Source organism: Labeo rohita, chromosome 4 (assembly GCF_022985175.1).
Source record: "Labeo rohita strain BAU-BD-2019 chromosome 4, IGBB_LRoh.1.0, whole genome shotgun sequence".
NCBI lineage: Eukaryota > Metazoa > Chordata > Actinopteri > Cypriniformes > Cyprinidae > Labeo > Labeo rohita.
Genome location: NC_066872.1, coordinates 20,121,514 through 20,148,996, shown reverse-complemented (window position 1 = coordinate 20,148,996; position 27,483 = coordinate 20,121,514). Strand labels below are relative to the sequence as shown.

At 36.3% G+C, this 27,483-nt stretch overlaps 2 protein-coding genes across 11 annotated transcripts in view; one reads left to right on the top strand and one right to left on the bottom strand.

Annotated features, from left to right (window-relative positions):
• LOC127164154 (NACHT, LRR and PYD domains-containing protein 3) overlaps positions 1–14,935 on the bottom strand; it is a 40,829-nt gene extending 25,894 nt beyond the window's left edge. For 3 of the 8 annotated variants that reach the window (XM_051107902.1, XM_051107903.1, XM_051107898.1), the window contains exons 1-7: positions 14,796–14,934; positions 13,986–14,100; positions 11,620–11,730; positions 10,416–10,574; positions 9,741–9,851; positions 4,185–6,065; positions 844–1,017 (exon numbers count right to left, since the gene is read on the bottom strand). In XM_051107902.1, coding sequence (XP_050963859.1) covers positions 844–1,017; positions 4,185–6,065; positions 9,741–9,851; positions 10,416–10,574; positions 11,620–11,730; positions 13,986–14,032 — 2,483 coding nt within the window. In that variant the 5' untranslated portion in view covers positions 14,033–14,100; positions 14,796–14,934. Of the gene's footprint in view, positions 1–843; positions 1,018–4,184; positions 6,066–9,740; positions 9,852–10,415; positions 10,575–11,619; positions 11,731–13,985; positions 14,105–14,795 lie in introns of those variants that run through there. The other 5 variants (XM_051107905.1, XM_051107899.1, XM_051107901.1 and 2 more) reach the window with 5 other exon arrangements.
• Positions 14,936–19,661: 4,726 nt separating this feature from the next.
• Positions 19,662–24,827, top strand: LOC127164259 (avidin-like). 3 transcript variants are annotated; one of them, XM_051108102.1, is made up of 5 exons: positions 19,662–19,793; positions 20,028–20,053; positions 20,954–21,185; positions 21,594–21,723; positions 24,720–24,827. In XM_051108102.1, exons 2-5 carry the CDS (start codon positions 20,048–20,050, stop codon positions 24,751–24,753), a joined length of 402 nt encoding a protein of 133 aa, XP_050964059.1. In that variant the 5' UTR covers positions 19,662–19,793; positions 20,028–20,047; the 3' UTR covers positions 24,754–24,827. The 3 variants fall into 3 exon arrangements, with proteins under 3 accessions (XP_050964059.1, XP_050964060.1, XP_050964058.1); XM_051108103.1 differs by having other exon boundaries at positions 20,930–21,185; XM_051108101.1 differs by having other exon boundaries at positions 20,028–20,089.
• The last annotated feature ends 2,656 nt before the right edge of the window (positions 24,828–27,483 follow it).

The following is a 27,483-nucleotide window of genomic DNA, read 5'->3' as shown; positions in this document are numbered from 1 at the left end:
AAACATTCTTAAAATATAACAAATTATGTTACAGTATAAGCACTCATATTTTCATACAGTATTATTTTATTATATGACATTAGATCCAGTGCATCATATTTCAAAATGTTTCATTCCATTTCACACATTTTAGTATGAAATTATAGTTTGGGAAAAGTTTATGTCACAATAACACTAATGCAAATAAGAAAAACGACTCCACTGAATCAAGACACGTCGCATCAAATTCTTTTTCTCAGCTAAATACAAGGCTTATTTCTCACAGTGTAGCATAGTAGCCTAGATTAAGTTAATGAAGCTTGCTGCTTTGTTGATTGAGGGGATGTGGGCATTTACATATTTGCGTGGCTCACGTGGATGATTACTATATGAATAGCCCACGCACAGCACGTGGGTGTGACCACAGATAATGGGCTCAGACAGAAAAAAACTGTACCTTGCATAGGTTTCATTCAGATTACTTTACCAGAGTATATTTGTTGTCAATATGAATTACTTAATTTACAGTAGACACTTTAGTAGGCAAGTTTTCTATAGACATATCAGTCAGGTATATGTGTCAAGTGTTTGCTGAGTTTTGGTTCATTATCGTGATGTGTTTTAGAAAGAAGTGCACAAACACCCTGTGGAAGCTCACCTTATTTGTTGTTGTTTGTTTTTTAAGCACAATGTTTTGGTGTTCATGTGTATACAAATAACAATTTCAAATTATGTATTAAAAGGAAAACAGTACAACTGAACGTGCCAGCATGTTCACAGACCTCAGTGGGCTAAACAATTATGCACATAAAAAAATTCACATAAAAAGCACATCAAAATGAGGAATCAATATGAAAGTCAAACCTTAATATGTTCAGTTGACAATGTGAACTCTTTAATCCAGTAGAGAGCAAATTCAATCCTGAATCCTGCAGGTTATTGTTACTCAGGTCCAGCTCTCTCAGATGGGAGTTTAATGATTGGAGTGCTGAAGACAAATACTCACAGCACTGATCAGAGAGATGACATCCAGCAAGTCTGTAAGGAGATAGATTTATAAAGTTAAGTTTTCTGGGCATTCATTAATGCATTTGTCAGACACTTATCTAAAGAAATTTACATTTCATGCAATAATACATACGCATTACATGAAAAAATCTTGGTGTTAAAAGTGACAAGTACTACTGTTTGAACTGTTGGTCACATTTTAATAATAGCCTTTCTGATTCTGTGTGTGATGGGATGAAGTAAACATCTGTTGAGTTTTTTACCATACATTTTTTTAATTGCGTTGAATTAAAAACCCAAAAATGCAGCGGGTCCACCAGACCCACGAACACTGGCTGAGTAACACCATACAAGGATTAAAGATTTGCATTTGCAGGGTAAGAGTTGCGGAAGTGTACATAAGACTGTAAGCGTAAATTTATTTGCTTGCGCAAGAGAAGCTTTGTAAAAGTGTAAATCGTATTTCAAGTGTAAGAAAAGAATATTTGCATCATTTTACTGTTACTTGTAAGTGTAATTCATGTGTTGTGCAACTGCAGCTTCATGCTAACACAAAATAAATATAATCTGCATTCTTCTGACTTCCATTTCTCAGCACATACAATTTTGGCACATTGTTTTGAGTTTTGCTTTCTTGTTTTAGTTAGGCCTAAATAATAGGAGCTAAATTATACAGTGCTTTCATAAAACATGCAACAATTTCTTAGTCAATGAACAGATATCTTTTTTTCCCACATAGTTCTCTGTCAAAATAAGTCCTTTATTTTGATAGAGTACTAAGTGGGAAAAAGATATCTATAATGAATAACAAAGTATGTTATGTGCGTGACAAAAATGCATGCTTTTTATTAAAGGAACTTTAAAATATAAATTAAAAATGTATTTGTGACAAATATTAAGTAATATGAGAATATTGACATTTTGCATATAAATCCATGTATGTAGCCCAGCCTACTGAAAAAAAGGCTACAACTTTTAATGATCTGATGCAAAGTAAACCTTTTCTTTATGATAATATTACACATTATTCATATTAGACCTATATAAATAATACTGTACATCTGTTTAATGTTTCAAATCTAAAATGTGGTGTAATACACACTACACAAGCTTAGAATAAATATAAGCACAGGCTCATAGGCTTTACATTTATCCTGTTTGAATTAATTATAAGAAATGCACATAACTTCAAGTAAATTAAGTACTAAATTTGCATCTGTGAATATTAAATATTTTAACTACAGGGTTTTTCTTTCAAACTTTGTGCTTTTTTTTAAATAAACAAAATATACAGGGTGTCTTTTCAGTCTTCATACATTATATATATATATTTTAACATATACTTAGAGCGCATCATGAGCGAGGCCCTAGAGAAACACTGTGGCACAGTCAGCATTGGTGGACGAAACATCACCAATCTTAGATTTGCAGACAACATTGATGGACTAGCTGGTAGCGAAGCTGAGCTGTCCACCTTAGAGAAAAACCTGAATGAAGCATCTTCTAGGTTTGGCATGGAGATAAGCACTGAGAAAACAAAGTTGATGACAACTAGTGTCAAGCAGATCACTCCCAAGAAGTCAGAGGACAAAACCTAAAAACTGTGAGTCATTTCAAATATTTGGTCATTATCATCAGTGAAGAGGGGTCAAGAACAGTGCAAACAATAGCAGCTATATCAAACAAAACTATCTCTCTAAAACCAAAAATCAGACTTCTGCGTGCACTTGTCCCCTTATTTTTTGTATATATATTTTGTAATTAAACATTTATACATCTGAAAAGTTCAGCTACAGAGTACAGATTCAGTCATATGGCACAGTGAGGACATTTACTGCATTAACAGTAAACTCCATTCTCCATTCTCAAAACCTTATGGCCATGTCATAACTTGAAAACACTGGATAAATACATTTACAAATATTATGGTTTTTATGTGAGATATGCAATACAGGTAATGTAAGTGTATTTTCCAACAATGATTATGTGGAATAAAAATATGTACAACTACAATGAAATCATGAGATCAGTTTTTAAAAGAATGACTGGCTGTCACAAGTGTGATCAGTTTAAAGTTTTGTACTAAGAGATTTGAAAATGTACACCTTACGAAAATAGTACCAAACCAATTAAAAAAAAACAAAAAAACAACTGTATTTTGCTGTTGTAGTATACACAGAACATATATAGTAGTCAGCATTTGAAGTGGATCAAAACCTTTCTTCAAAGTTGTCCTAAAACTAAAACAATTCCCCGTTCTTGTCTTTGGACAACTTTGATTAACTTTTTTGATCCACTTCAAATGTTGACTACTGTATACAGAACAGAATAGATACAGTAGCCCAGTGGTTTTCAAACTTCTCCATGAAGTACCCCTAACACATGTAATTTAAGTGTACTGTCTAAAATGACAATTATTGCTTCAATTATTGTTATTATTTTAGCAACAAAGGTGATTTGAAACATGCATTGTTTGCTATTGAATTAACTGATTGCTAAAAGTGATAACCTGAAAATGTTTCAGTGATTAAATCAAATGTTCTCAATATATATTACAATAATCTTATGTTTTGAAACAATGATTGTGTGGATGAAAATATGTGTAATTGTATTGAAAGCATGAAATCAGGTTTTTAAAGAATGAGTAGAGATGTTACAATCGGGATCAGCTTTGATTTTTATAGTAAGAGATCTGAAAATATACACCTTACTTGTGAAAATAGTACCAATGAATGATTAACTAATGAGCAGCAGTTGTCAGTCAGGAAAATCTTGTAAATGAACAAAATGCTCTCATTGCAATTCCCACCAGATTTACTATGCTGCACGCAAGTTCACACTAACTCAAAAACGTGCTTGAGTTGAGACCTGACATGAGATTTGATCATAGCCACTGCTCATGTTCATATTGATAACTAAGTTTTGCATGGTAACGACTGTACGCCCAATTGTCTGTCATATGTTCATTTTGTAAATGTTTAAATCTACCAAATTACCATTTATTTCTCACTGCTGTTAATCATGTTCATCATTTCTGCCATATGGACAGTTACTCCTAATTGCAATGCATAAACATTCATTTTCTGTGAAGCTGCTTTTGCAACAATGTGTATTGTGAAAAGTGCTATACAAATAACCATGACTTTAATTGAACTGAATATAACAGTAAAGAATCTCTGACATAAATTAATACTTACAGAGCTTTTCTGCAGTTCATCACAGCTGGCATCAGTCTCCATCTACCCTCGTCTGTTGTGTTGTATTTCATGGGCTCAAACTTGTCTAGCACCACTTCTAACATCTGAATCATGTAGGTTATTGCTGAGCAATGTGCAGCAGAGAGTTTATTATCTGCATGTTTGTCTGATTCCAGTAACACCTGGATCTCTCTATATAATGTCTGATCATTTACTTCCAGCAGACAGAGAAACAGATTGATGGACCTGCCAGCTGAAAGATTATTATAACAATCATTAAATGGAAGAATTGATCTGTCAGCTGATAAGTAAAATCTCTTGATCTTGTCTTTGATGTACTGTGTAGTTTCTCTAATGGTCTCTGAGCTGTTCTCTGTTTTTGTCAGTAGATCTTCTAAGAGTCTCTGATTGGACTCTAGTGAAATGCCCAACAGAAACCGCAGAAAAAGATCCAGGCGTCCATTTTCGATCTGAATGGTTTGATCAATTGCTGACGTTAATAGCTCATACAAAGTGTCATTCTTAAATGTGTAACTTTCATGTTTGTCATCTAAAAACTCTAAGTTCTTCATCACGTAACAGTAAAACACATGAAAAGCAGCTAGAAACTCTTGAAAGCTCAAATGTATGAAGCAGTACACTTTCCTGTGATGAATCACAGATTCCTCCTTGAAGATCTCAGTGCAAATCCCACAATACACTGAGGCGTCAGTGACATCTATCCCACTCTCACTGAGATCGTTCTCATAGAACATCACATTGCCTTTCATCAGCTGTTTGAAAGCCAGTTCCGCAAGTTTCACAATCACTTCACTGTTGGACTGCAAGAGTGTCTTTCCATCTCTCTCTTCATACTTCTGATTCCTCATGTTGATCTGAATCAGCAGGAAGTGGATGTACATTTCAGTCAAAGTTTGAGGGACTTCTGGACTCAGATTTTCTTTCAGGAGCTTTTGAAGCACAGTGGATGAGATCCAGCAGAAGACGGGGATGTGGCACATGATGTGGAGGCTTCTTGATCTTCTAATGTGTGAGATGATTCTGCTGGCTTGATTCTGGTCACTTATTCTCTTCCTGAAATATTCCTCCTTCTGAGGCTCTTTGAATCCCTGAATTTCTGTCACACGACTTATATACTTGGTGGGGATTTGATTGGCTGCTGCTGGTCTGGACGTGATCCAGATAAGAGCAGAGGGAAGCAGCTCTCCTTTCATGAGGTTTGATATTAACACACCCACTGATGAAGTCTCAATCACATTAGAAACTTTCTGATCATCTGAAAACGTCAGTGTAATTCTGCTTTCATCTAGACCATCAAAGATGAAAACAACTTTACACTCCTTATAAATCTTTAAGTCCAGATCTGGAAGTTCAGGATGAAAGTCCAGCAAAAGTTTGTGAAGACTGTACTGATGATCTTTAATCAAGTTCAGCTCTCGAAATGGAAGCAAAAACATGAAATCTACATCCTGATTGGCCTTTCCCTCAGCCCAGTCCAAAATGAATTTCTGCACAGAGACAGTTTTACCGATTCCAGCAATGCCTTTAGTAAGAACAGTCCTGATTTGGTCTTTGTCCTCGCATCCTGGTCCAGGTGAGGCTTTAAAGATGTCATTGCTGTAGATTAGATTTACCTGTGAGTGTTGTTTTCTGGCTCTTTGCTCCATTTGTAAAACCTCATGTTCTTCATTCACACTTTTACTCTCTCCCTCTATGATGTAGAGCTGCGTGTAGATCCTGTTCAGGAGGGTTTGATGTAGGTTGATTCCCTCAAATAAGCGCTCATATTTGTTCTTCATGCTGGTTTTATGTTGGTCTTTGATTCTCTGTAGTTCTGCTGGGTGGTGAGAATCCTGCTGCAGGTCTCCAGTCTGATTATCTCTATCCACACAACAAGAACAACAACACAAAGAATGAATGAGTACTGTATGAGCAACAAGATCTTCTAGTAAAGCCATGAGAAAAATATGAAGTTCCCTCAACATTAGAAGTCGTGGACATGAGAAAAAAATTTAATTCCCTTAACATAGGATCTTGAGACCACAACTGCACATTGTGTGCCCACGATATAAGGATGTCGCTACCTCAACAAAATGATCTTGTGGCAACAACATTTTATCACATTTCCACAAATTAATATCTTGTGGCGATGACATATCACATACCCACAAGTTAATATGCCGTGGCCATGACAAAACTAAGTGAACTTAACACATCCCCTAATGGTCACTGTAATAAACCAAATAATTTTTTTTTTTTACAAAAACTATTATCAGATAGGCTAGAACCAGTTTTACTTTTAAAATTAGACTTCACATTGCAAGTCTGAGCTTCACATCAGCGTAACTAACTTATGAGTAGCTTCTAGCTTAAGCCTTAAGCTACTCAAAATGTAAAGTAGTTAAGCTACAGTCAGCCTACCCTTCTGAAAATGTTGCTAGCTACACTACAAGTTACTACCAAAAAGTAGCTAGCAACATTGAAACTACTTTTTTTTTTCACAATGACTTATATTACAAATAAAAGAACAAACATTTGAGGAATATTTTAAATAAAATATTTGATATTTGAAACAACAATACTATACAATTATGATGTCAAAGACTATTGTTTTATTACACACAATATTCAAATATCTCACACTGTCAAAAGTCAAAGGGTAAGACTGCAACAAATTTAGCAGTGCAATAACAAAATATTATTATTATTATTATTATTATTATTACGTAAACTTAAATTAAGCACACAGAAGCATTTTCTCAAAAATACTGTGTGAAGATAGTTGCATTAAGGAAAGAAATAATATTGAATGACCAGCTGCTCACATGTGACTGACAGAGAAAGCACTAACCTAACCTATTGGATTTGGAGAAAATAATCTTATTGCAATTTTTTTTTTTCTGGTTAAAATTGCAATTTGTGATTTACAATGTGATTTTTAAAACAAATAACAATAATAAAATTAAAACAATTAAATTAAAACTAATCAAATAATAATAATAATAATTAGATGAAAAAAAATATGATAAGATAATAATACTCTTTAAAAATAAGAAATAAGCTATAAGCCTTTTATACATCCACTGTGGGGGGAAAAACGTGAGAGTTTTTTTTTTGAAAAAGTTAAAGTGTGTACAGTCTCTTGTGAGAGCTAGTTTTAGGTGTAGAGTGATAGAAAATACGGTTTGTATAGTATAAAAACCATTACGCCTATGGAATGTCCCTGTAAAACATGGATTTACAGCTCATTCAAATGCTCTAGTCTGGTTTTTGATTCTACTTCATCCTTAGTTATTCTACTTTATCTTTTAAAATAAAATTAAATTGAATTTTAAACTTGATTTGGCCAACTAGTTTGTCAAATACTGACAATGATTCACACTGCTGCTTTTAACGTTTAATAAATGTGCAGTGTCAAAATATTCATATCAGTATTTAAGGTTAAATGTTTACAAACCTACTTTAAAATTCTACATTTAACAGTAATATTTGCTATGAGATGTCATGAAATTTTGTATGAAAATGTGCTTGTGATCTGCTGTGAGTAACAAGACTGATACTTGTTACTTATTTCAATCTTTCTGTCTCACTCTGGTTCTAAGGTTATAATCAGCCAGATTCAGTCCGTATCCAGACCAAATGGTGGACCTGCACCCTGAGATGAACACAACGCAGTTCTAAATGTCAGCGAGGACCACGACAATTGAACATCACAACTTGACAGCCATCTGCACAGATTCAGGGCAAAGACCACAAGCAACACACAAGTCCTCTGCACAGATCCCTATGGCCAGCAATGAATGTGCCAGGCCAAAAGCTGCTATAGTATGCTTACAGTCACTGTTCAGCCAGTCTTCCACTACTGGTTAAACGGCAGCCCTGCTGGACAGACTACAATTTCTCTGTTTTTCTTGTTGGCCAAGAAAAGGTTGTATTTTTCAAGATTTCATGGTTTGTTAATAATAACCCCCCACTCATTTTGGCCTCTATCACTTAAAACGGCCCACCTCTTAGCTTAAGCACCGGTTAAGCAAGTGAGCGACTTACAGGCACTGTCAGTCAGTGTTTCATGTCTGGAATTTGGACTGAACGACTGTAAGGTTGCCCGTTGCAGAAGGTGAGCAAGGGCCTTATCTACTTTGCTCTGTTGGGGCATTAAAGATGTATTTGTAGCACTCCAACCTGTTTTGGCAGTCGGAGTAGTTCCTTTATTTGCTTTGGCGGCAGCCAAAAAGAGCTGCCAGACTTTCCCGCTGGATAGTTAATGCTATAGCCTTGGCTTATGTCTCAGCAGGCTTGCAATGCCCTATTGGTGTGAGGGCCCACTCCACAAGAGATAGCCTCCTGCGGGGCATGGTCCAGTAGGATTTCTATTAGTGAGATTCGTGCAGCCACTGGCTGGTTGTCGCTGTCCACACTTGTCAGAATTTATAACTTGGAAGTTCCTGCCCTGGAAGCGCGGTTTTTATTTAAGTGTCCACTCTTTCCCCTTTGGGTGAAGAGGGATACATAGTGTTCTCAGCCGACTAGCTGGGACATGTTATGCTCATGTCTTGTAGAGGCCCTTTTAGTGCTTCAAGACGCAGAGTGAAGGATGTGTTCCCCAAATGAGTTTTCAACGCTATGGGAGAGACCGTTCAAAAGGGAACGCTCCGATTACTAATGTATCCTCAGTTCCCTGAGATAAGGGAATGTGCGTTGCGTCACTTGCTGTGCTATAAGCTGCACCCGAAACGATGACTGTCACTTCAGTTGAATGATCTGATGAATGGCGCTACGAGCCGACCTATATAGGGGTCGGCTCCACCCCTCCAGGCGAGCTATAGTGCCATTGGCTTGTGCAGCTACACAAACATAAACAAATCAGGCTTCAGTACAGAGTAAAACAGAAGTTTTCCCCATATGCGTTTCCAACGCAATGCTCGTTCCCTTATCTTAGGGAACCAAGGTTACGTCAGTAACCTGAGAATTTTTAAACGTAGTGAAAACTTCTTTTATAAAAATACCAATGTACAGGTGGAATAAACCTGAGATTTGCATAGAATCGATCACTGATGATCACCACAAGATGTACAACTTGTCAGTTGTTGTTTGTAATGGTGCCGCTCTGCTCATGTCTTGGTTCTTTGGTCCCTGTTTTATTTGTTCCTTTTGTTTTTCCATTAAAACCCTGAAATTAAATGCATGCCACAAACTGCTTGCTCCTGTTTTCTTCAGCACATTACAACAGTGTGATGTTTCTTTGGAATATGTGATTGTTGTCATATTTCTATTAAAAATCTAAAATACAATTGAAAACATGTCTGGCTTTGATCTCATAGGTTCACCTCAAACAAGCCTAGTGTACTAGAAATATTTGTATTGTACTTGTCTTGATCGCTTCCCTAATTTTAAATTAGAACAGCACAGTGCAAAAATAAGTGTTGTTGCATTTATTGCACAACCCACTGTAGAACAAAGATCTCCAGTATTTACTTTTAGTACCTAGATCTTCAACAGCTGTACATTACTTGATATCTCACGCACAGTATTATTTAGGATAGAGAGACATCTTACCTGTGTTTAGATGTAATTTCTTCATCTTTGAAGTTCAAAGGATGATCTATGGACCAGTCACTCTTCATGGACATACTGCTGGGCGCTGGGGATCCTGATCTTTGCCTTGTGCTTGAATATATTAATGATAAAATACCATATTTGTTTACTCACGACACGGAACTGGTTACTACATAATGTACAGAGAAGCAGCTTATTACAGAATGAAGTGTATCACTATTGATTTAGACAATTACTTTTTACAATTACGTTCTTTTTTTGTTGTCCTTTTTCTCTATCAAATAATTTTGTAATCATCATAAATTATATATATCATTTGAAAGCTTAGAAGCCCAAGAATCATTCTGTGAAAACCATTTTCAAATCGGACATTGTGTTACCATGGAAATGGTACTGTAAAATCTTTTACTTTTAGTACCTAGATCTTTAACTCCATGTGTGCTCTGTCCTCCAAAGTTTATTTCCAACTTTTTTCAACACACTTGTCTGTGATTTTTCCAACAACCCTGAAGACCTTGATTAGCTGGTTCAGGTGTGTTTTATTACATAGTTGGTTTCCAAGAGCAGGGTTGAAGAACCAGGCTTTAGTAGATCAGTTTTATTACACATTACACACAGCTGCACATTACTTGATATCTCACACACAGTATTATTTAGGATAGAGAGGCATCCTACCTGTGTTTAGGTGTAATTCCTTCATCCTTGAAGTTCAAAGGATGATCTATGGACCAGTCACTCTTCATGGACATACTGCTGGGTGCTGGGGATGCTGATCTTTTTCTTGTGCTTGATGATAAAATACCATTCTGTTTACTCACGACATGGAGCCGGTTACTACATAATGTACAGAAAAGCAGCTTATTACAGAATGAAGTGTATCACTATTGATTTAGACAATTACTTGACTAAATCAACTGATCTTGTAAATTTTTCCCACCGTCCCACTTGTGGGAGGCTTGGCGCTCCTTTTTTTCGTTGTCCCTTTTCTCTATCAAATAATTTAGTAATCATCATAAATTATATATCATTTGAAAGCTTAGAAGCCCAAGAATCAAAAAACATTTTTAATTGGACATTGCATTACCATGTAAATCAGGGGTCATCAGACCCATTCCTGGAGGGCCGTCGTCCCTGCGGAGTTTAGCTCCAACCCTAATCAAACACACCTGAACCAGCTAATCAAGGTCTTACTAGGTATACTTGAAACTTCCAGGCAGGTGTGTTGAGGAAAGTTGGAGGTCAACTCTGCAGGACACTGGCCCTCCAGGAACAAGTTTGGTGACCCCTGATGTAAATGGCACTTTAAATTTTTCTGGCAGTCTCCTCCCCTTTAGCAGCAGTGTCTAGTGTCATATTACAAAATGCATTATGGTCTTTTAGAATAAATATTTTTTATAATCTTAAACAGCTATGACTTATCAATAGTTTATTTTTATTTTTTTTAAATTCCACTTCTGCCATAATCTGCTGACCATCTTCTTTAAAAAGAGACCAACCTTAGATCTGTATTCCAAAGTGTTCATGAATTACAACAATTTAAGTTTGGATAGTGCACTTCCATGCCTATTTTGAAAAAATAGCGGGTGACAGTTAAAGGTTTAACTAGTTTTTAGACTGTTGCATTCATTGCACAACCCACTGTAGAACAAAGATCTCCAGTTTATTTCCAACTTTTTTTCACCACACTTGCCTGTGATTTTTCCAACAACCCTGAAGACCTTGAATAGCTGGTTCAGGTGTGTTTTATTACATAGCTGGTCTCCAAGAGCAGGGTTGAAGAACTAGGCTTCAGTAGATCAATTTTATTACACATTACACACAGCTGTACATTACTTGATATCTCACGCACAGTATTTTTTAGGATAGAGAGACATCTTACCTGTGTTTAGGTGTAATTCCTTTATCTTTGAAGTTCAATGGATGATCTACGGACCAGTCACTCTTCATGGACATACTGCTGGGTGCTGGGGATGCTGATCTTTGCCTTGTGCTTGAATATATTAATAATAAAATACAATATCTGTTTACTCACGACATGGAACTGATTACTACATAATGTACAGAAAAGCAGCTTATTACAGAATGAAGTGTATCACTACTGATTTAGACAATTACTTTTTACAATTACGCTCTTTTTTTGTTGTCCTTTTTCTCCATCAAATAATTTTGTAATCATCATAAATTATATATATAATTTGAAAGCTTAGAAGCCCAAGAATCATTCTGTGAAAACCATTATGAAGTCGGACATTGTGTTACCATGGAAATGGTACTGTAATATCTTTTACTTTTAGTACCTAGATCTTCAGCTCTGTGTGTGTTCTGTCCTCCCAAAGTTTATTTCCAACTTTTTTCTGCACACTTGCCTGTGTGAACAACCCTGAAGACCTTGATTAGCTGGTTCAGGTGTGTTTTATTACATAGTTGGTCTCCAAGAGCAGGGTTGAAGAACTAGGCTTTAGTAGATCAGTTTTATTACACATTACACACAGCTGTACATTACTTGATATCTCACGCACAGCATTATTTAGGATAGAGAGGCATCCTATCCTACCTGTGTTTACCATGTAAATCAGGGGTCATCAGACCCGGTCCTGGAGGGCCGTTGTCCCTGCAGAGTTTAGCTCCAACCCTAATCAAACACACCTGAACCAGCTAATCAAGGTCTTACTAGGTATACTTGAAACTTCCAGACAGGTGTGTTGAGGAAAGCTGGAGGTCAACTCTGCAGGACACCGGCCCTCCGGGAACAAGTTTGGTGACCCCTGATGTAAATGGTACTTTAAATTCTTTTGGCAGTCTCCTCCCCTTTAGTGGCGGTGTTTAGTGTCATATTACAAAATGCATTATGGTCTTTTAGAATCAATACTTTTTATAATCTTAACAAGAAACATAGCATTGGAAAAGTATGAGTCTCAGGATTCCATATTTAAAGTAAAACTGACAGAGAAATTTAGACATTTGTGACAGAAAAATGCATTTAAAAAAATTCTATGGAGTTTGGATGGCACCTGGTGGCTGTTTGTGTATAATGCCCTAAACAAACTTTCACAGGAACCTCAACTTCAAATTTGGAACATAACTTATTTAGACATAAGGCTTCGATTTGATATCAAATTTAAGGTAAAACCTGTTATGTAAAATTTGTATTTTATATAAAATAAAAATTGTACAGTGCATTTTCCTTTTAGTATATTTAAACTTCTCTAACATATCGATACTTTACTTATTTTTTTTAAATTCCACTTCTGCAGTTAATATTTAAATTTCTCTCTGATACATTAAAGACATGCATAGAGCCTGAGGCCATAATTTCAATATTTGGTATCATACCACAATCCTTATGTCTTAATAAAATTAAGAAAAACTTTTACTATGCTTTTAGCGAGGAGGTTAATATTGTTGAAATGTTGAAACAAAATCAGCCCACAGCACCATCACAGTATCTTCTTAACGATATACAGTAAATATAAAATACATTGAGTGAAGAAACATTTAAGCCTTGTTCAGACTGTCAGTCCAAATGTGATTTTTGTTCATATCTCATTGGAATATGATTTAAATGAGTGACTGCCCACACTGGATTTGTTAAGATCAGATTTGTGTGTCCTGTTGCACTCTTCAATATACAGACCATCTGCATTGGTTATTATGGCAATGATGTTGCATTGGTATGCTACACTAAAAACAACAATAACAGCAATACAGTTAACAATACAGATGTTGTCTTACAACATGCAACATGTTGACTTCACACTGGAATATATAACAACTTATGGGGCAGTGGGAGAAACATGGGACGCTGGATTGCTCAACCTTATTCTGACTTTTTCCATCTCAAACCTGAAAAGAGTTGTATAGAGAAGCCATTTTATGCTTGACTTTCACAACACAACCTTGTTTCTGCAAAGACATAAGCATATTTTCTACAAACAACATCTGACATGTTTACATTTCACATGGTGTGAGAATGTGAAAAAGCTGCGCGAAGTTGATTTGAGCGGTCAGACTGAAACGGATTTCCAGAAATGCAATTTGAATGCGATTCAAATGTAAATTTCATGTGATTTTTTTGCTCTTCAGTTTTGCTAAATATGATTGGATCCCAATTTGATAATCAGATTTGTACTGACAGTCTCAACCAGGCTTTAGGTCAAATTATAGTAATTTAAAAAATATGTTAAAAAAAAAAAGAGACCCCTATAAGAGACTCCTCCACCCAAATTTAGGCCCTGATTAGCATACCTGCCACTCGGAGACAAGTCACCTTGTATCCCTGCTGCTTTGTCCATGGTTCACGATCTTTATCACATATCAGCATGGGTAGAAGCTGGTATTTTGAATGTGTATTCCATCCTCACTGTCAATACATAAAGAATTCATGATTTCAACACATCAGACACTTAACACACAGACAGTTTTTTGCTACCTTCTAATAACTTTAGGCTGTAAAGCACTTTTGAGAGAGAAATGTCTGCTTTTGATTACTTTATTTCTCATTAACCTTTTTTTTTTTTTAATGTCTAAAACTAAAAAGTAGTCTCGGATTTGTATACAGTCAACCAGCAGTATTTTATACTGTTATGATTGCCCACATTTAGCACAAACAAGCTACTTCACACTGTGCTCTTACATATTGTATAATCTAACCTTCCTTTATTAATCCATTTTATTGGCATCATAAATACAGTAAGCCCTTCTGTAAATACGAAAACTATATCCCAATATCCTTTTTAAATCAATGGTACGTAGTACATAGAAATAGTATATATAGCAATATTTTTAGGCCTACTTGCAGTATTTGGATAGTCTGAGGCTTCAATATATGCACAGCATTTTGACTGTAATTTTATAGATATTATTTAGTATTAACTCTTTTTTTATTTTTTCTTATTTATTATTAACTTTTCTAATATTAAAAATTACAACAAAACCTGACCGAGGCGTAGTCCACGCATGAACTGATGATGCTGCTGAACGCCTTGGCACCAAGCGATTTTCAGATCCTCTACAGACTAGATCCTTAATTTCCTCAAATTTTCTAACTGCACTTACTTGTTTGCTCGTTCATCTCTTCTGCCATCTATGAATTGCACTGCGATGATGTAGGAACCAAGAAAGATTCACGCTGTACACGTTCACGTTTGTTAGTTTCACTTTCGATTCGCCTATGGACCGTCGTAAAATTCTATCCACACTGCAAAAACGTTAGCGCTATCACTATCCATGTATCGTCCGGGTCCGTGTACTTTTGCGTAATTCATTTTTCCTTTTAACCAACACATGCATAAGATGCACCCTAAGCTCTTTTTTAAACGGACAACATGTTAATGGACAGCAAAATAGTTCGCTGTGTGGGTTAGTGTAACGTGTGTGGGACACCTAACCATCAGTGCATTCAGCACGTTAAAACAAACATGACTGGTGTTGAATTCAAGCAGGAGTGTCAAGTTATTTAAATCACATGACTTTCTGGAAATTGTGTCATAATGTGGGCATGAAAATCATCAAAGATTATCAAACCTTTTGTAAAGTTAACTCAAAGTTTAATGACATACAATTCAGACAGTATTAATGTTAAGGATTATTCTACTATATATAAAACAATGTTTTCAATTGTTATCAAATTATATCTGTGATGTATATACATCAAATTTGGCAATAACATTGTTAAAATGTTTAAAGAATATTTTCTATTTAAAGCAACCTTTGTTGTCCCACAAGTGGGACACCATGTTTTGACTAATGTGGGACAGTGAAATATACTACTGTATGTTATTTAATTGACAAAATGTGTATTAAGAAAGTTAAATGCCACACGTGTATTTTTATTACATTTTGGGCTTGCACTAATATTATTTGTTTTAAGATCCAGATTTAAAATTTAGAGACTAGAGGACAATGGGATCCTGGACCATGAGTCAGTAGCTGTGTCCCAATTCGGAGGCTGCAGCTCTGACCTGACCATGTTTGCTAAAGTGATTTTCTTTAACTGCTAATGCGACCTTTTTACACCACAGATTGAACAAAATTAAGCATAGCTTGGTAATTGGTCAAAAAAGTATTGATAGTTGTGTAAATATTGTCATACTAACAGTTGTCTGAATTTTTGGTTGATTGTAATCAATTACATACCTTTCGATCAAAGTTATCTGATGTTATCTAGATGAATTTGTTCTGACACAGTTTAACTGAGTTCTTGTCATATTTTATTACTATTTACTAAACTATAGCGAATAAACTGCGATAATGTGAGAAATGTTGAAGGTGTCTGAATAAATTTTGGTTTGACTGTATTTCAGGCTTAGCCAAGACCATGCAGGTGACTTAAACTGGCTTGCTGCGTCCCAGTTCAGAGGCAGTGTCTTTAATTACCGAATTACACTTTAAATGTAAGTGTTGGGTTTCAACTTACTTGAATATTGTAATGATATGAAAAAAAAACAAAAACAAAAAAAACATACAAAATATAAAGTGGTTAATGAATAATTACTCATAATTTATATATATAAACTGGTCAAGATTTATTTTAATAAACCTGTTTATGCAGAGTGTGGAATGCACCTACTGCATTACAGAGAAGCTTCCACATGATCACTTGGATTTTTTCCTGATAATGAAACTGATTTTATTTCTGCAAAGTCATAATAGCAACAAACATTGCTTTTGTAGACGAATGAGAACAAACAAGACACACTTTCTGCCATGTCTGTCTCTGGAGTGCATCACAAAAAAAGAACTGAAACTCACCGTATGACTGCCTCACAGACAAAGTTTAAAATGTCTACTACTAAAAGAACAAATCCAAAACAAAATCAAACACCTCCTGATTATGTAATCGGAAGGTCGCATTTCTCTCTAAAGGCGCGTCCAGTAAAAAAATTGGATATACGCAACAAATCAAAATTAATACAGTGTCATACACATAGAGTGTTTCCACTGCAACCACTTTAAATTTATTACACATTTCAACCATTCCAGCCCTAAACACACCTGCCTGTATCTTTCTAGTGATCTTGAAGACATTGATTAGCTTGTTTGTTTGTTTGATTAAAGTTGGAGCTAAACTCCGCAGGAAAGTGGCCCTCCAGGACCAAAGTTGCCCAGCCTTGGCATAGCCCCAGACTAAAATGCATGTTTGAGCTGTCTTAACTGAATGCAACTTGCATTTACATATCTTAAAATATGTCAGTGCCGTTAATTTGTCTCAAGATGCACACCAATGTTTTTTTCGTACTTAAAAAATAAAATAAAACCTAAAGATGTATTTTATTTGCGGTCAAGTCTGTGTGGCTTTAAGTCTGCTTCAATCTTGTTTTCTTTTTTTCTGTTCTTGTTCTTCATCTTTCCTTTAGGAAACTCAACAGCTAAACTATTTTTTTTTCCTAAATTATTTTAATCCATCGGTCAATATTTCTGTTTTTCAAAATGTTATAATTAAAAAAAAATAAACAAAATAGTGCCCAGAAATCCTAGCGACTGTGTTCTGCTGCTATGTGTGTTCTCTACTGACTGCTGTGTGTTTGGACTTGGATAAAATAAATAAAGAGCACAAATTCCAAATACAGTTCCATATCTACTCCACAACCACTGACCAATGCCACTCTTAACTTCAAGGGCAATGAACCACGTCATATGAACTATGCACAAGCAGGGCTGGACTGGGACAAAAAAAAATCGGCCCTGGCCACATAGGTACAGCCTCGCAAATATATATTTACTAAATCAATTATTCATTAAATGAAAAAATAATCACAGACCCCTTCACTCAATCCACAACACTGGCTGCCGGGATGTTTCCGATGGCCCGCCAGCCCTCTGGTTACTATAGCAGCCAGGATACCTCGGCCAGATCAGATAAACTTTATGACCTACTTAATTCTCTCTAAAACAAAAACATACTGCTATAGGAAATGACTTCTTTTATTCATTCACCGACAAATCTATCTTTGACCTTCCTATCACACATAGCCCCAGGTCATTGTGTATAGTATTACTGCCTTGTATTTTGTGTTTTTCATTGTATTGTGTTGTACGCATTTGTTATGATAGGTCTCTAGTGTAGTATAACTCATCTATGCCATGTTTGGTCTCTTTGAATTCATATTTTGATGATCTAAAAGATGGTGCATATTATGCAACACATTAGTGTTTTAAGAATCCTTTGTAGTTTTTGCATCAACACTCAATTGAATTACATATGCAAAATACCATGCTCACAGACAAAGAGTCGTAAACTTATCCTCCAAAAGTGAAAGCCACCATTGGCTCTTTGACCTCCTGGAGCTGTAGCCTCCAGAGACCTTAAAGGCATCACTCTCTTCTGCTAAATCTTCCGATTGATGCCCGTGTGAGGGACTCACGGGGAACCTGAGCTGGTGCGAGGCGTGCACAGCAGACCAAACATATAGAGCTGTGGCACTCGACCACAAAGAGTCAGACTAATAACACTGGAGTTCATTTGCACTCAACCCTGGAATTCATCCTCGTGGAAATGTCCTCGAACAGACACTCTTCTTGTCTGCACTTTTAGTTTTCTTTACTCGTCTCACATGAGTAACTAACCTCAGTCAGTCTGTGGTTCTTTTAGAACCTAAGAGGATGAGGAGGATGAGCTAGAACTCTCTTGGACCCCTAAGCGTTGGGCCAGGCCTTGTGGCCTTGTCTTTCCATTCACCAAAGACCTTTGGATTTCAGCTGCGTCTCCCTCTCTCAGCTCTTGGTTTTTCTCACTTTCCACATGGGAAAAAACTCCCAGTCACCATTGAGTCAGAACATCTTTGGAGTTCATCACTCTTCGGACCCGGAAGAACGTGATCGCAATTCCAAAATCACCACTGCTCTAAACCATCAAGACTTTTACCCAAGACTGCATTCGGACACTTGTTCAACGACCAAGGCAATGCAAGTATCATACATTTAACTAAACAAAACAAAGGTTTAGTATAAGCTGTAGACAGCACTGATGGTTTCACTCAGGTGGTTAACAGACTCTTTTCATAGCTTTATTTTCTTGTATCTCTAATGGCTTCTCACTTGCCCTTCCCCCATATATGAGTGATTGTTTGTATGTTTGTTTGTTCAGATTAGTTATGTGTTAGTCCTTCGTTAATAAAACTCTAGTGCACAAATTACATGAGCTTTGATTTTGATTCTGCCTTGCAAAATTAATGTCCCTTTACGATTCTGATTCGAGCTACATGCTCTAATGCAATAGTACTTTAAGAAGGTTATTTTCTGTGGCCAAGAAAATATAATTTCTTAAGAGTTGATATGAAATTATACTGAATGTTTGCTGGATGACAATATAAACTGACCAAAATTATAAACGCAACACGCGCACACACACACACACACATATATATATATATATATATATATATGAAGAGTTCAGATGCAAAACCAGCTAAAAAGCCATCTCGGTCAAAAATGAGATAATGATACTGAGTGAATGCTCCTGACACATATTATATGTCCATCAAATACTTTTATCTCAAATTCCAGCCTCAGCCCAATCAGAAGTGCCAGTACTTGCATACAAACCTATACAAAGTAGCCAGAAAGAAACGCTCATTTTAAAGAAAAACGTCAGATGGAAGTTGTCAAAGTTGTCCAAAACAAAACCTGTTCTTGTCTTAGGACAACTTTGATTAACTTTTTTGATCCACCTCAAATGTTGACTACTGTATATATATATTCAATATATTTGACTAATGTGTGTGTGTGTGTGTGTATATATATATATATATATATACTGTATACAATTCAATACATTTGTTTTTATCTTATCATTTACCCAGCAAACAACCTTGAGTACTTTTCTCTGTAACACATCCTGAGAAAGGAGCTTATTTTTTTTTTTTTTTTTTTTTTTCATTTGTTTGAGTACCCACCTTTCTTGGCAGACTAGTTAGACTCGTCACAACGTGCCTACACTACACGATAATCTACCTCCCATTCCATGTGTATTTTATTTTCTTCATCACTTGCAAAACAAACACTTGCTCTCCATTTCACTCTCAGAGTGTTCTGGCCTCTTGTCACTTTACTCAGGTAATATATTTTGAAATTATTTTACATACACCATAAATGACAATAATTTTGCTATTCAATCACTTTTACAGAATATGCATTCACTGCAAGTCTCTGCTTTTAACTGTCTGTTTTTGGTGTTAATTTTATTTTTAAATGAGAATTTATATTGTATTCTGTTCATTATCTACCTTAAATATCTGATTTATAAAATAATTATATTTGTCTTTTTCTTCACACTTCCTTTCTCTCAAGTAAACTTTGGAACTTGAAACATGGAGGTGAGAAATACTTGTTTGGGTAACACTTTACAATATGTATGTACTAATATACATTAAATTAATGTTTAACTAATGCACAAGTACCTTATAAGTTACTAGTCACGTCAAAACAAGTCATAATGATCTCTTTGCAAAACACTAGAGAATGATTAATTAAGGCAAGTGTAACATATTTTCTCTGTAGTTTACAGGGTGTGTTAATTTTAACATGGTTTCATTTAATATTGACACAAAATGTGTAAACAGAGTACTACACATAATTTGTGTATTTGTGTAAAGGCGGGTTTTCACAGTAGCTCTGGTCCAACAGTGAAAATGCTGCTTGATTTTGGCCTTGCGTCTCGAGGTGCAACATTATTGGTTTGTTGTTATCAGTGACTTGCACTGGCCAAACAGTGGCCAGTGTCAACAAGTTAGCTAAGGTTTAAAACAGTAAGATTAGACAGAGAGCGAGTTAGGCTAATAACAAGTTGTGGGTTTGTAGAACTAAAATGAGTAACCAACAAGTTGCTTGTTAACAGTGTCATCACTAATGGTCAATCTTCATTAAAATTAATCATTTAAATTATCTCATTAACTACAACATGTTTAATGTTTATCACTTCATAGATTGAGACAATTTACAAGTTATTGTAATTCTGAGGTAGGTTTTCTGTGGTAAATGGTGTCACAATTTTGTACACATTTCTTCTAAAACTGCGGTAAATAAACAATAAATCATTTACACTATCAGTTAATACTAAATGTTGATAAAAATTAATTCACATATGACTTATTTTATTGACCATATCGACTTGCTAATGTGGTGAACATTATTTTAGTATTTATAGTTAACAAGTTTTTTTTTTTTTTTTTTTTTTTTTTTAAATTAAATAGGCCTTTCTCACTCTGTTTATCTAGAAAGTCAAAAGTTCAATAGTGTCTGGAAAGTGGAAAAACGAACTTGGTTCTGTAGTGGAGCTGATGGAGAATGAGAATGGTCAGATTACTGGGACATACCTAACTGCTGTTAAAAGCTCTTCAAAAGAGTCCAGCTACACTAAAGAAACTGCTGACCTTGTGGGATACATCAATACAGACAAGACTAAACAGACCACTACTATTGTCTTCTGCATGGCCTGGAAGATAGAAGGTGGGTTTAGCCCAGAGTTGTCCAAACTCTGTCCTGGAGGGCCACTGTCCTGCAGAATTTAGCTCCGACTTGCCTCACCACATCTCCATGGAAGTTTCTAGAATGCCTAGGAAACCCTTGATTAGCTGGTTCTGGTGTGTTTAATTGAGTTTGGAGCTAAACTCAGCAGGACACCAGCCCTCCAGGAGCAGGATTGGACACCCCTAGTTCAGCCAATACAGTTATGTCAGTGCAGTAAGACAAAAAATAATTATTCAAAATATCTACTCTGAATAGTGTAAACACTATGAAGCTTTTCTTATCAAATACACGTGTCTTGTTTAAAGGATGCTTAGATAAATTTACCAGCAAACCAGACAGAAATTCTCACGCACAGTTAAAATGTTTGAAACATTGATTTTTTCATAGGCTCATGCAGTGCATTCACTGGCCAGATCTTCCAGGATGACAAAGATGGAGGTATTGGAGATGTAATGAAGACCACCTGGATTCTACATTCACCTGTGGATGGCCTTCATGACAACTGGGAAGCAACATGGTTAGATGTTTAATTTAGGGTGTACTCACACTAGGCAATTTGAACTGTGCCGAGCATGTTAGTCCCCCAAAGTCTGGTTTGTTTGATTACTGTGATCACTATGTTCCATGCCCTGGCCTGTTTAAGAGGTGGGCTCAAAAATGATTTCATTAGCTTCAGGTGCGGTACGCATGTAGGGTGATTGCTAACCGTGCTGGAGTATAGAACAGCTACTACTTTTGTGTGTGTTTCTGTCATCATTATGACAACAGACATCTTCTATAGTAAACTTTTCAATTAATTTGAGTATATTTTGGTTTATAACGGGTCTGGTTCTCACCTTATTGATGAACAGTAATTGTAGCATGCTAGTAAAGCTGTAAATTCCTCCATAAGCACATGAGTACATTTGACATAAGAGTTTGGTTTGTTTGGATAATGTAAACACTGTTTTCTAAACTCGGGTTTAGAAAAAACCTGATCCAAGTCCACCTAAAAAGGATGGTCTGGGGTACGGTTCATGTGAACTCCGATACGGCATGTTTCAGATGTGAATGCAAATGAATAACTTGCTTTCCTGATAAGCATGACTGCACTAAAGCTGAGAAATTATATCTCATTTCTGTTTGCAGAAAGTTACTCCCACATTCTTTTGAACCTTTACAGTCAGGAGAAATAGACTCATGCTGCTCTCTGTTGGCGTTTGGAAATAATCAAAATTTTAAAAATCTATAGTACAAAAATGAAGCGAGCAAGCATCCATTTATTTTGCCATCTTCTACATAGTAACGGGTAAACAGCTGCTATTCTGATGATGCAAACATACCATGGTTCGGAACCAAAACTAAAAAACACTATGAATACAATCCAGCATGGCCAGGTGAGGGGGAAGCAATCAAACTTGGGTTCGAACCAGGCAATTGAACCAAGTGTGAAAGCACCAATAATGACATAAATGAGCTCCGGCCCAGAAAGTTTAGTGCAATGTAAGAGCAGGCCAGTGGGGAAGTGGGACAATCATCCTCATGCTCGGTACAAGTCAACCATACCTAGTGTAAGCCCCTTGCTGTTGACAGTACTTCAGAAGCGTTGATGTTTACTCACAGCAAAATCACTGATGTTAAACTATCAGTACTATGATAGTAGTTAAAGAAACGCTCCGGTTACTAATGTAGCTTTGGTTCTCTGAGATAAGCATATGGGGAAAACTCCTGTTTTACCTTGTACTGAAGTCTGATTTGTTCAAGTTTGTGTAGCTGCACAAACCAATGGTGTTAAGGAAGGCCAACCATTTTAGGGTGTAAAGGTGTCTTGTAGATGGCGCTCTAGCCTCTATAATAGTACTGCTTACTCTTGCTGGGAGCTGACTCAGCTCCCATCGAGGCTCCATGCATGAAGTCTCCATACATACAAGGTTTCTCCTGTTTCATGTTATTACTGTTTAAATGTAGAAATATATGAAAGTTTTAATTTTGTTTTATTTGCGGTTTATTGCCATCCAAGTCCGTGTGGCTTTAAAGGAAAAGTCCACTTCCAGAACAACAATTTACAAATAATTTACTCATCCTCGTCATCCAAGATGTTCATGTCTTTCTGTCTTAAGTCCTAAAGAAATTATGTTTTTTTGAGGAAAACATTTCAGCATTTTTCTTCATATAATGGACTTCAATTGTGCCCCCGATTTTGAACTTGCAAAAGTTTAAATGCAGCTTCAAAGGGCTCTAAATGATCCCAGCCGAGGAAGAAGGGTCTTATCTAGCGAAACGATCAGTCATTTTTTTTCGAAAAATAAAAATTTGTATACTTTTTAAGCACAAAAGCTTGCGTAGCACAGGCTCTCGGATGCGTGTCCACGGGTCGTTCTTGAACGATTCGTTCATTTTGAACAAATCTTTAATGTGACTCGCGAAGAACGAGTCATCTTGGGGAGTGATTTGTTTAGTCACGCATGTGCAACATCCTATTAAGTTCTGTACTGGAATTAGTTCACCTGTTTCGAGTCTTCGGGTTTTTCGAGTCGTTCGTCCATCTTATGGGGCAGTCACGTGATGCTAATTTTGCTAAAATGAATGACATGACTTGAAAAAAGATTCGTTCATTTTGCTGAACGAGACTCAAAGGTCTGAGTCAGTAAAATGATCCGAACTTCCCATCACTACTTTGAATAACGTCTAAGTTCATCGTCTGTGTACTCTAGCTAAAAAAAGGTAGAGTATGGCGAAAAACTCCATTTCATTTTCTCCTACAACTTCAGAACTGTCCGACACGTTATACCTTTTTGTTTGTAAACAGCGTTTGACTTACTTGCACTTTCTTTGTTTTTGTGCGTTCGCTTTTTAAACACTGGGTCTGTGGTTCCACCTACATTTGGCGTGACCTTTCGACATAATTCAATAGTACGTAGCGTCGTGAATGTGCATGCCAGAACCTGTGCTACACGACCTTTTGTGCTTTTAATGTATACACATTTTTATTTTCCGAAAAATGACACATCGTTTCGCTAGATAATACCCTTCTTCCTCGGCTGGGATCGTTTAGAGCCCTTTCAAGCTGCATTTAAACTACATTTTGGAAGTTCAAAATCGGAGGCTCAATTGAAGTCAATTATATGAAGAAAAATCCTGAAATGCTTTCCTCAAAAAACATAACTTCTTTACGACTGAAGACAGAAAGACATGAACATCTTGGATGACAAGGGGGTGAGTAAATTATTTGTGAACTGTTGTTTTGGAAGTGGACTTCTCCTTTAAGTTTGCTTCAGTCTTTTTTTCTTTTATTCTGTTCTTGCTATTCATCTTCCCTTTAGGAAACTCAACAGCTAGTGCCATTACTAATTGGCAGTCTGGTTAATTAAACATTTAGTACTGCAAAGTATAGATCCAAAGTTGCTTCTGTATTAGTTTTTAACACCTGTGGGTCATTTTCATATTTACACCTACTGTAGCAGTGTACATTTAACACCAGTGATGCTGCTGTGCTCCTTTGCCTGTATACTAATATTTCTTTTGTGTTTTTAGTGTTGGGGAGAACACATTCTACAGATGCCCATGAAAGATTTGAAGAATGGGAAAATGACTCAAAAGACATGAAGCAAATTGTCAAAATAAAGTTTGATTACCATTTTATGTTGTTGATACATGTGTTTGTTCGCTTGCTCTAGGGATGCAGAAACATGTAGCAGTAAATGCACAGATGCATGATATAATAAAAGGGTTTTGTTAAAAAAAAAAAAAAAAAGCCAACCCTGCTCCTAAAGCTGGGTACACACCACAAGATAATTTAATACAACAGTTTAATAGACAAGAAGCTAATATTAAGTGACTTACATTGTCTGACTATAACAATATAGTCCATATTGATTTTGCCAACGAAAATAGTCTCAAAGCCCCAGCTGAGCTGCTTCGCATCTCCAAGTTAACACTAGTTTTGTTTATGAATGAACATGCACATTTAAATCATTAAGTCAATGATTCAATTATCTATTCATAACGACAATTCAGTGATAAACTCAGTTACTTGCCGCCACCTACTGGCAGTTTTTGTTTCGTTTTTAAAGTATCAGTTAGCTATAAACTATTTCAATCCATCAGTCAATATTTCTGTTTTTCAAAATGTTATAATTAAAAAAATAATCTCACAATGTTATGAACTGTGATGAATTCATGTTTTTCTGTTGCCACCTCTGTAGTGAAAATGATTTTTTTTGATAACTTTGGTAACTTCTACTTGTTCTTATTTGATTGTTTGAATTAGAATTTAAAAAAGCATATACATATACATTTTTGAATTTGACATAAAAGATGGCATACTTTTAGTAAAGTAATGGCATTACAAAGGTTAAAATAAATGCCCCTCTAAATCATTAAATCCCCCCTCCCCAAATGGGGGCCCAGTAGCAAATTCAGTGCACAGTGCCCAGAAATCCTAGTGACGGCCCTGCTGCTATGTGTGTTCTCTACTGACTGCTGTGTGTTTGGACTTGGATAAAATAAATAAAGAGCACAAATTCCAAATACAGTTCCATTCCAAGCATGTTTGACCCCCAAAGTCTGGTTCGTTTGACAGTCAGTTTGATTGGGTTTAGGTGCTGTACGCATGTAGTGTGATCACTACATTGGAGCATGAAACAGTTGTGGACACAACACATCATTTCGCCAACAAATATCTTCTGTTATTACTTAGTACATTTTTAAATTAATTTTAGTATATTTAGGTTTATAACAGATAAGATCCTCACCGTATTGATGAACAGTAATTATATTGTGCAAGCTACAAATTCCTCCTTTAGCGTCATCTGCCTCTGTAATAATGCTCTGATACTTGAAGCACAATTAAAACAATTAATCACTGTGCTACATAAGTGCTAAATCTATTAGACAATCTATTTACATGGGGAAATGGGAAGAGGAGGCAACCATGCCTAGTGTAAGTAATCCTTCAGACATACAGTATGCCCATCTTACAACCTGATTTAAATGATCTTTGCTGAAATACTTTTTTAATCAAATACTTACCATTCCTGTGCCAATTTGGCAATGCTTTCAAACCTCCCACAGGAGGGTGACTGGTTGTGTGCTTTGTGGCATGGATGGCTAAATTAGTGGCTTCATTAGGAGAGCACTTAATAGTGGGGCCTGGGGTCCCAACATCCTCCATGGTGTGCAGGGCACCACAGACCTTCTAGACAGTCTATTGCAATGTGTATACTAATCACTGCAGTCCACCTCATCAGGGTTATTAAACTCTAGCCCTCAAGGTCCACAGTCTTGCAGAGTTTATCTTCAACCTTAATCCTTATCAGTTCAGTAAAACAAACATGTTTGGTTAGCAAAAAAACTAACAAAAAAAATATTAAGCAGATAAGAAGCAAAACAACAGGAAAAAACAGTCACAGAGTAGTTTCTGTGGATGCACCATATATGTGAATGTAAAATTAATGTCCCAAGACATGATGATATGAGTATTTGTATGTAATATATGTATAGTGTGGTTCTACTACACATGCATTCATTTACATTTGCATGGAAATTAAAACACCAACACTGACATACTGACAGAATCAAAAAGTGCATAATTCATGCATAAAGATTTAACAGACCTACAAGTGTTTGCAAATTATTATTTGATCTATGAATATTGGATTAATGGAATTGATCTGAAATGAATTGAAGTAACCATTTAACCATAACTTATTAAGTAATCCAAAAACCAAATCCTCAGAATCCATATAATTACTTTGAGGAACAGACCCAAATTCAAGCCTTTATTCAATTATCTTCTCCATCTTCAGTAGCCATCGTAACTAATCGTCTCAGGTTATGTCTGTAACCCTGGTTCCCGAAGGGAATGAGACGCTGCGTCAAATGCTATGGGGAATTTCCTCAGCGTAAGTACGCTCTGATTCACATGTGCGTATGTGCAGTCCAATAGAGAGGCGAGATGTCACAGGCGGGTGAAGTCATGGACCAGGAAGCATAAAAGCATGTGCGCCGGAACCAGCATTCAGCATTAACGAAGAAGCGAACGCTTGCAGGGATGCCGGAAGTCTGACCCGAGACACAGCGTCTCGTTCCCTTCGGGGAACCAGGATTACAGGTGTAACCTGAGACGTTCCCCTTCAGGAACTCGAGCTGCATCAAACACTATGAGGAACGATATGCCCACGCCCCCATAATTCCAAGTCCCTGCCTAGTGTGTGTGCTAGGACAAAAGGACAGAAGAGCCAGGAGAGACTCTCAGGTCTACATTATAGAATCTGATAAAAGTAAGGGCCGTGGACCA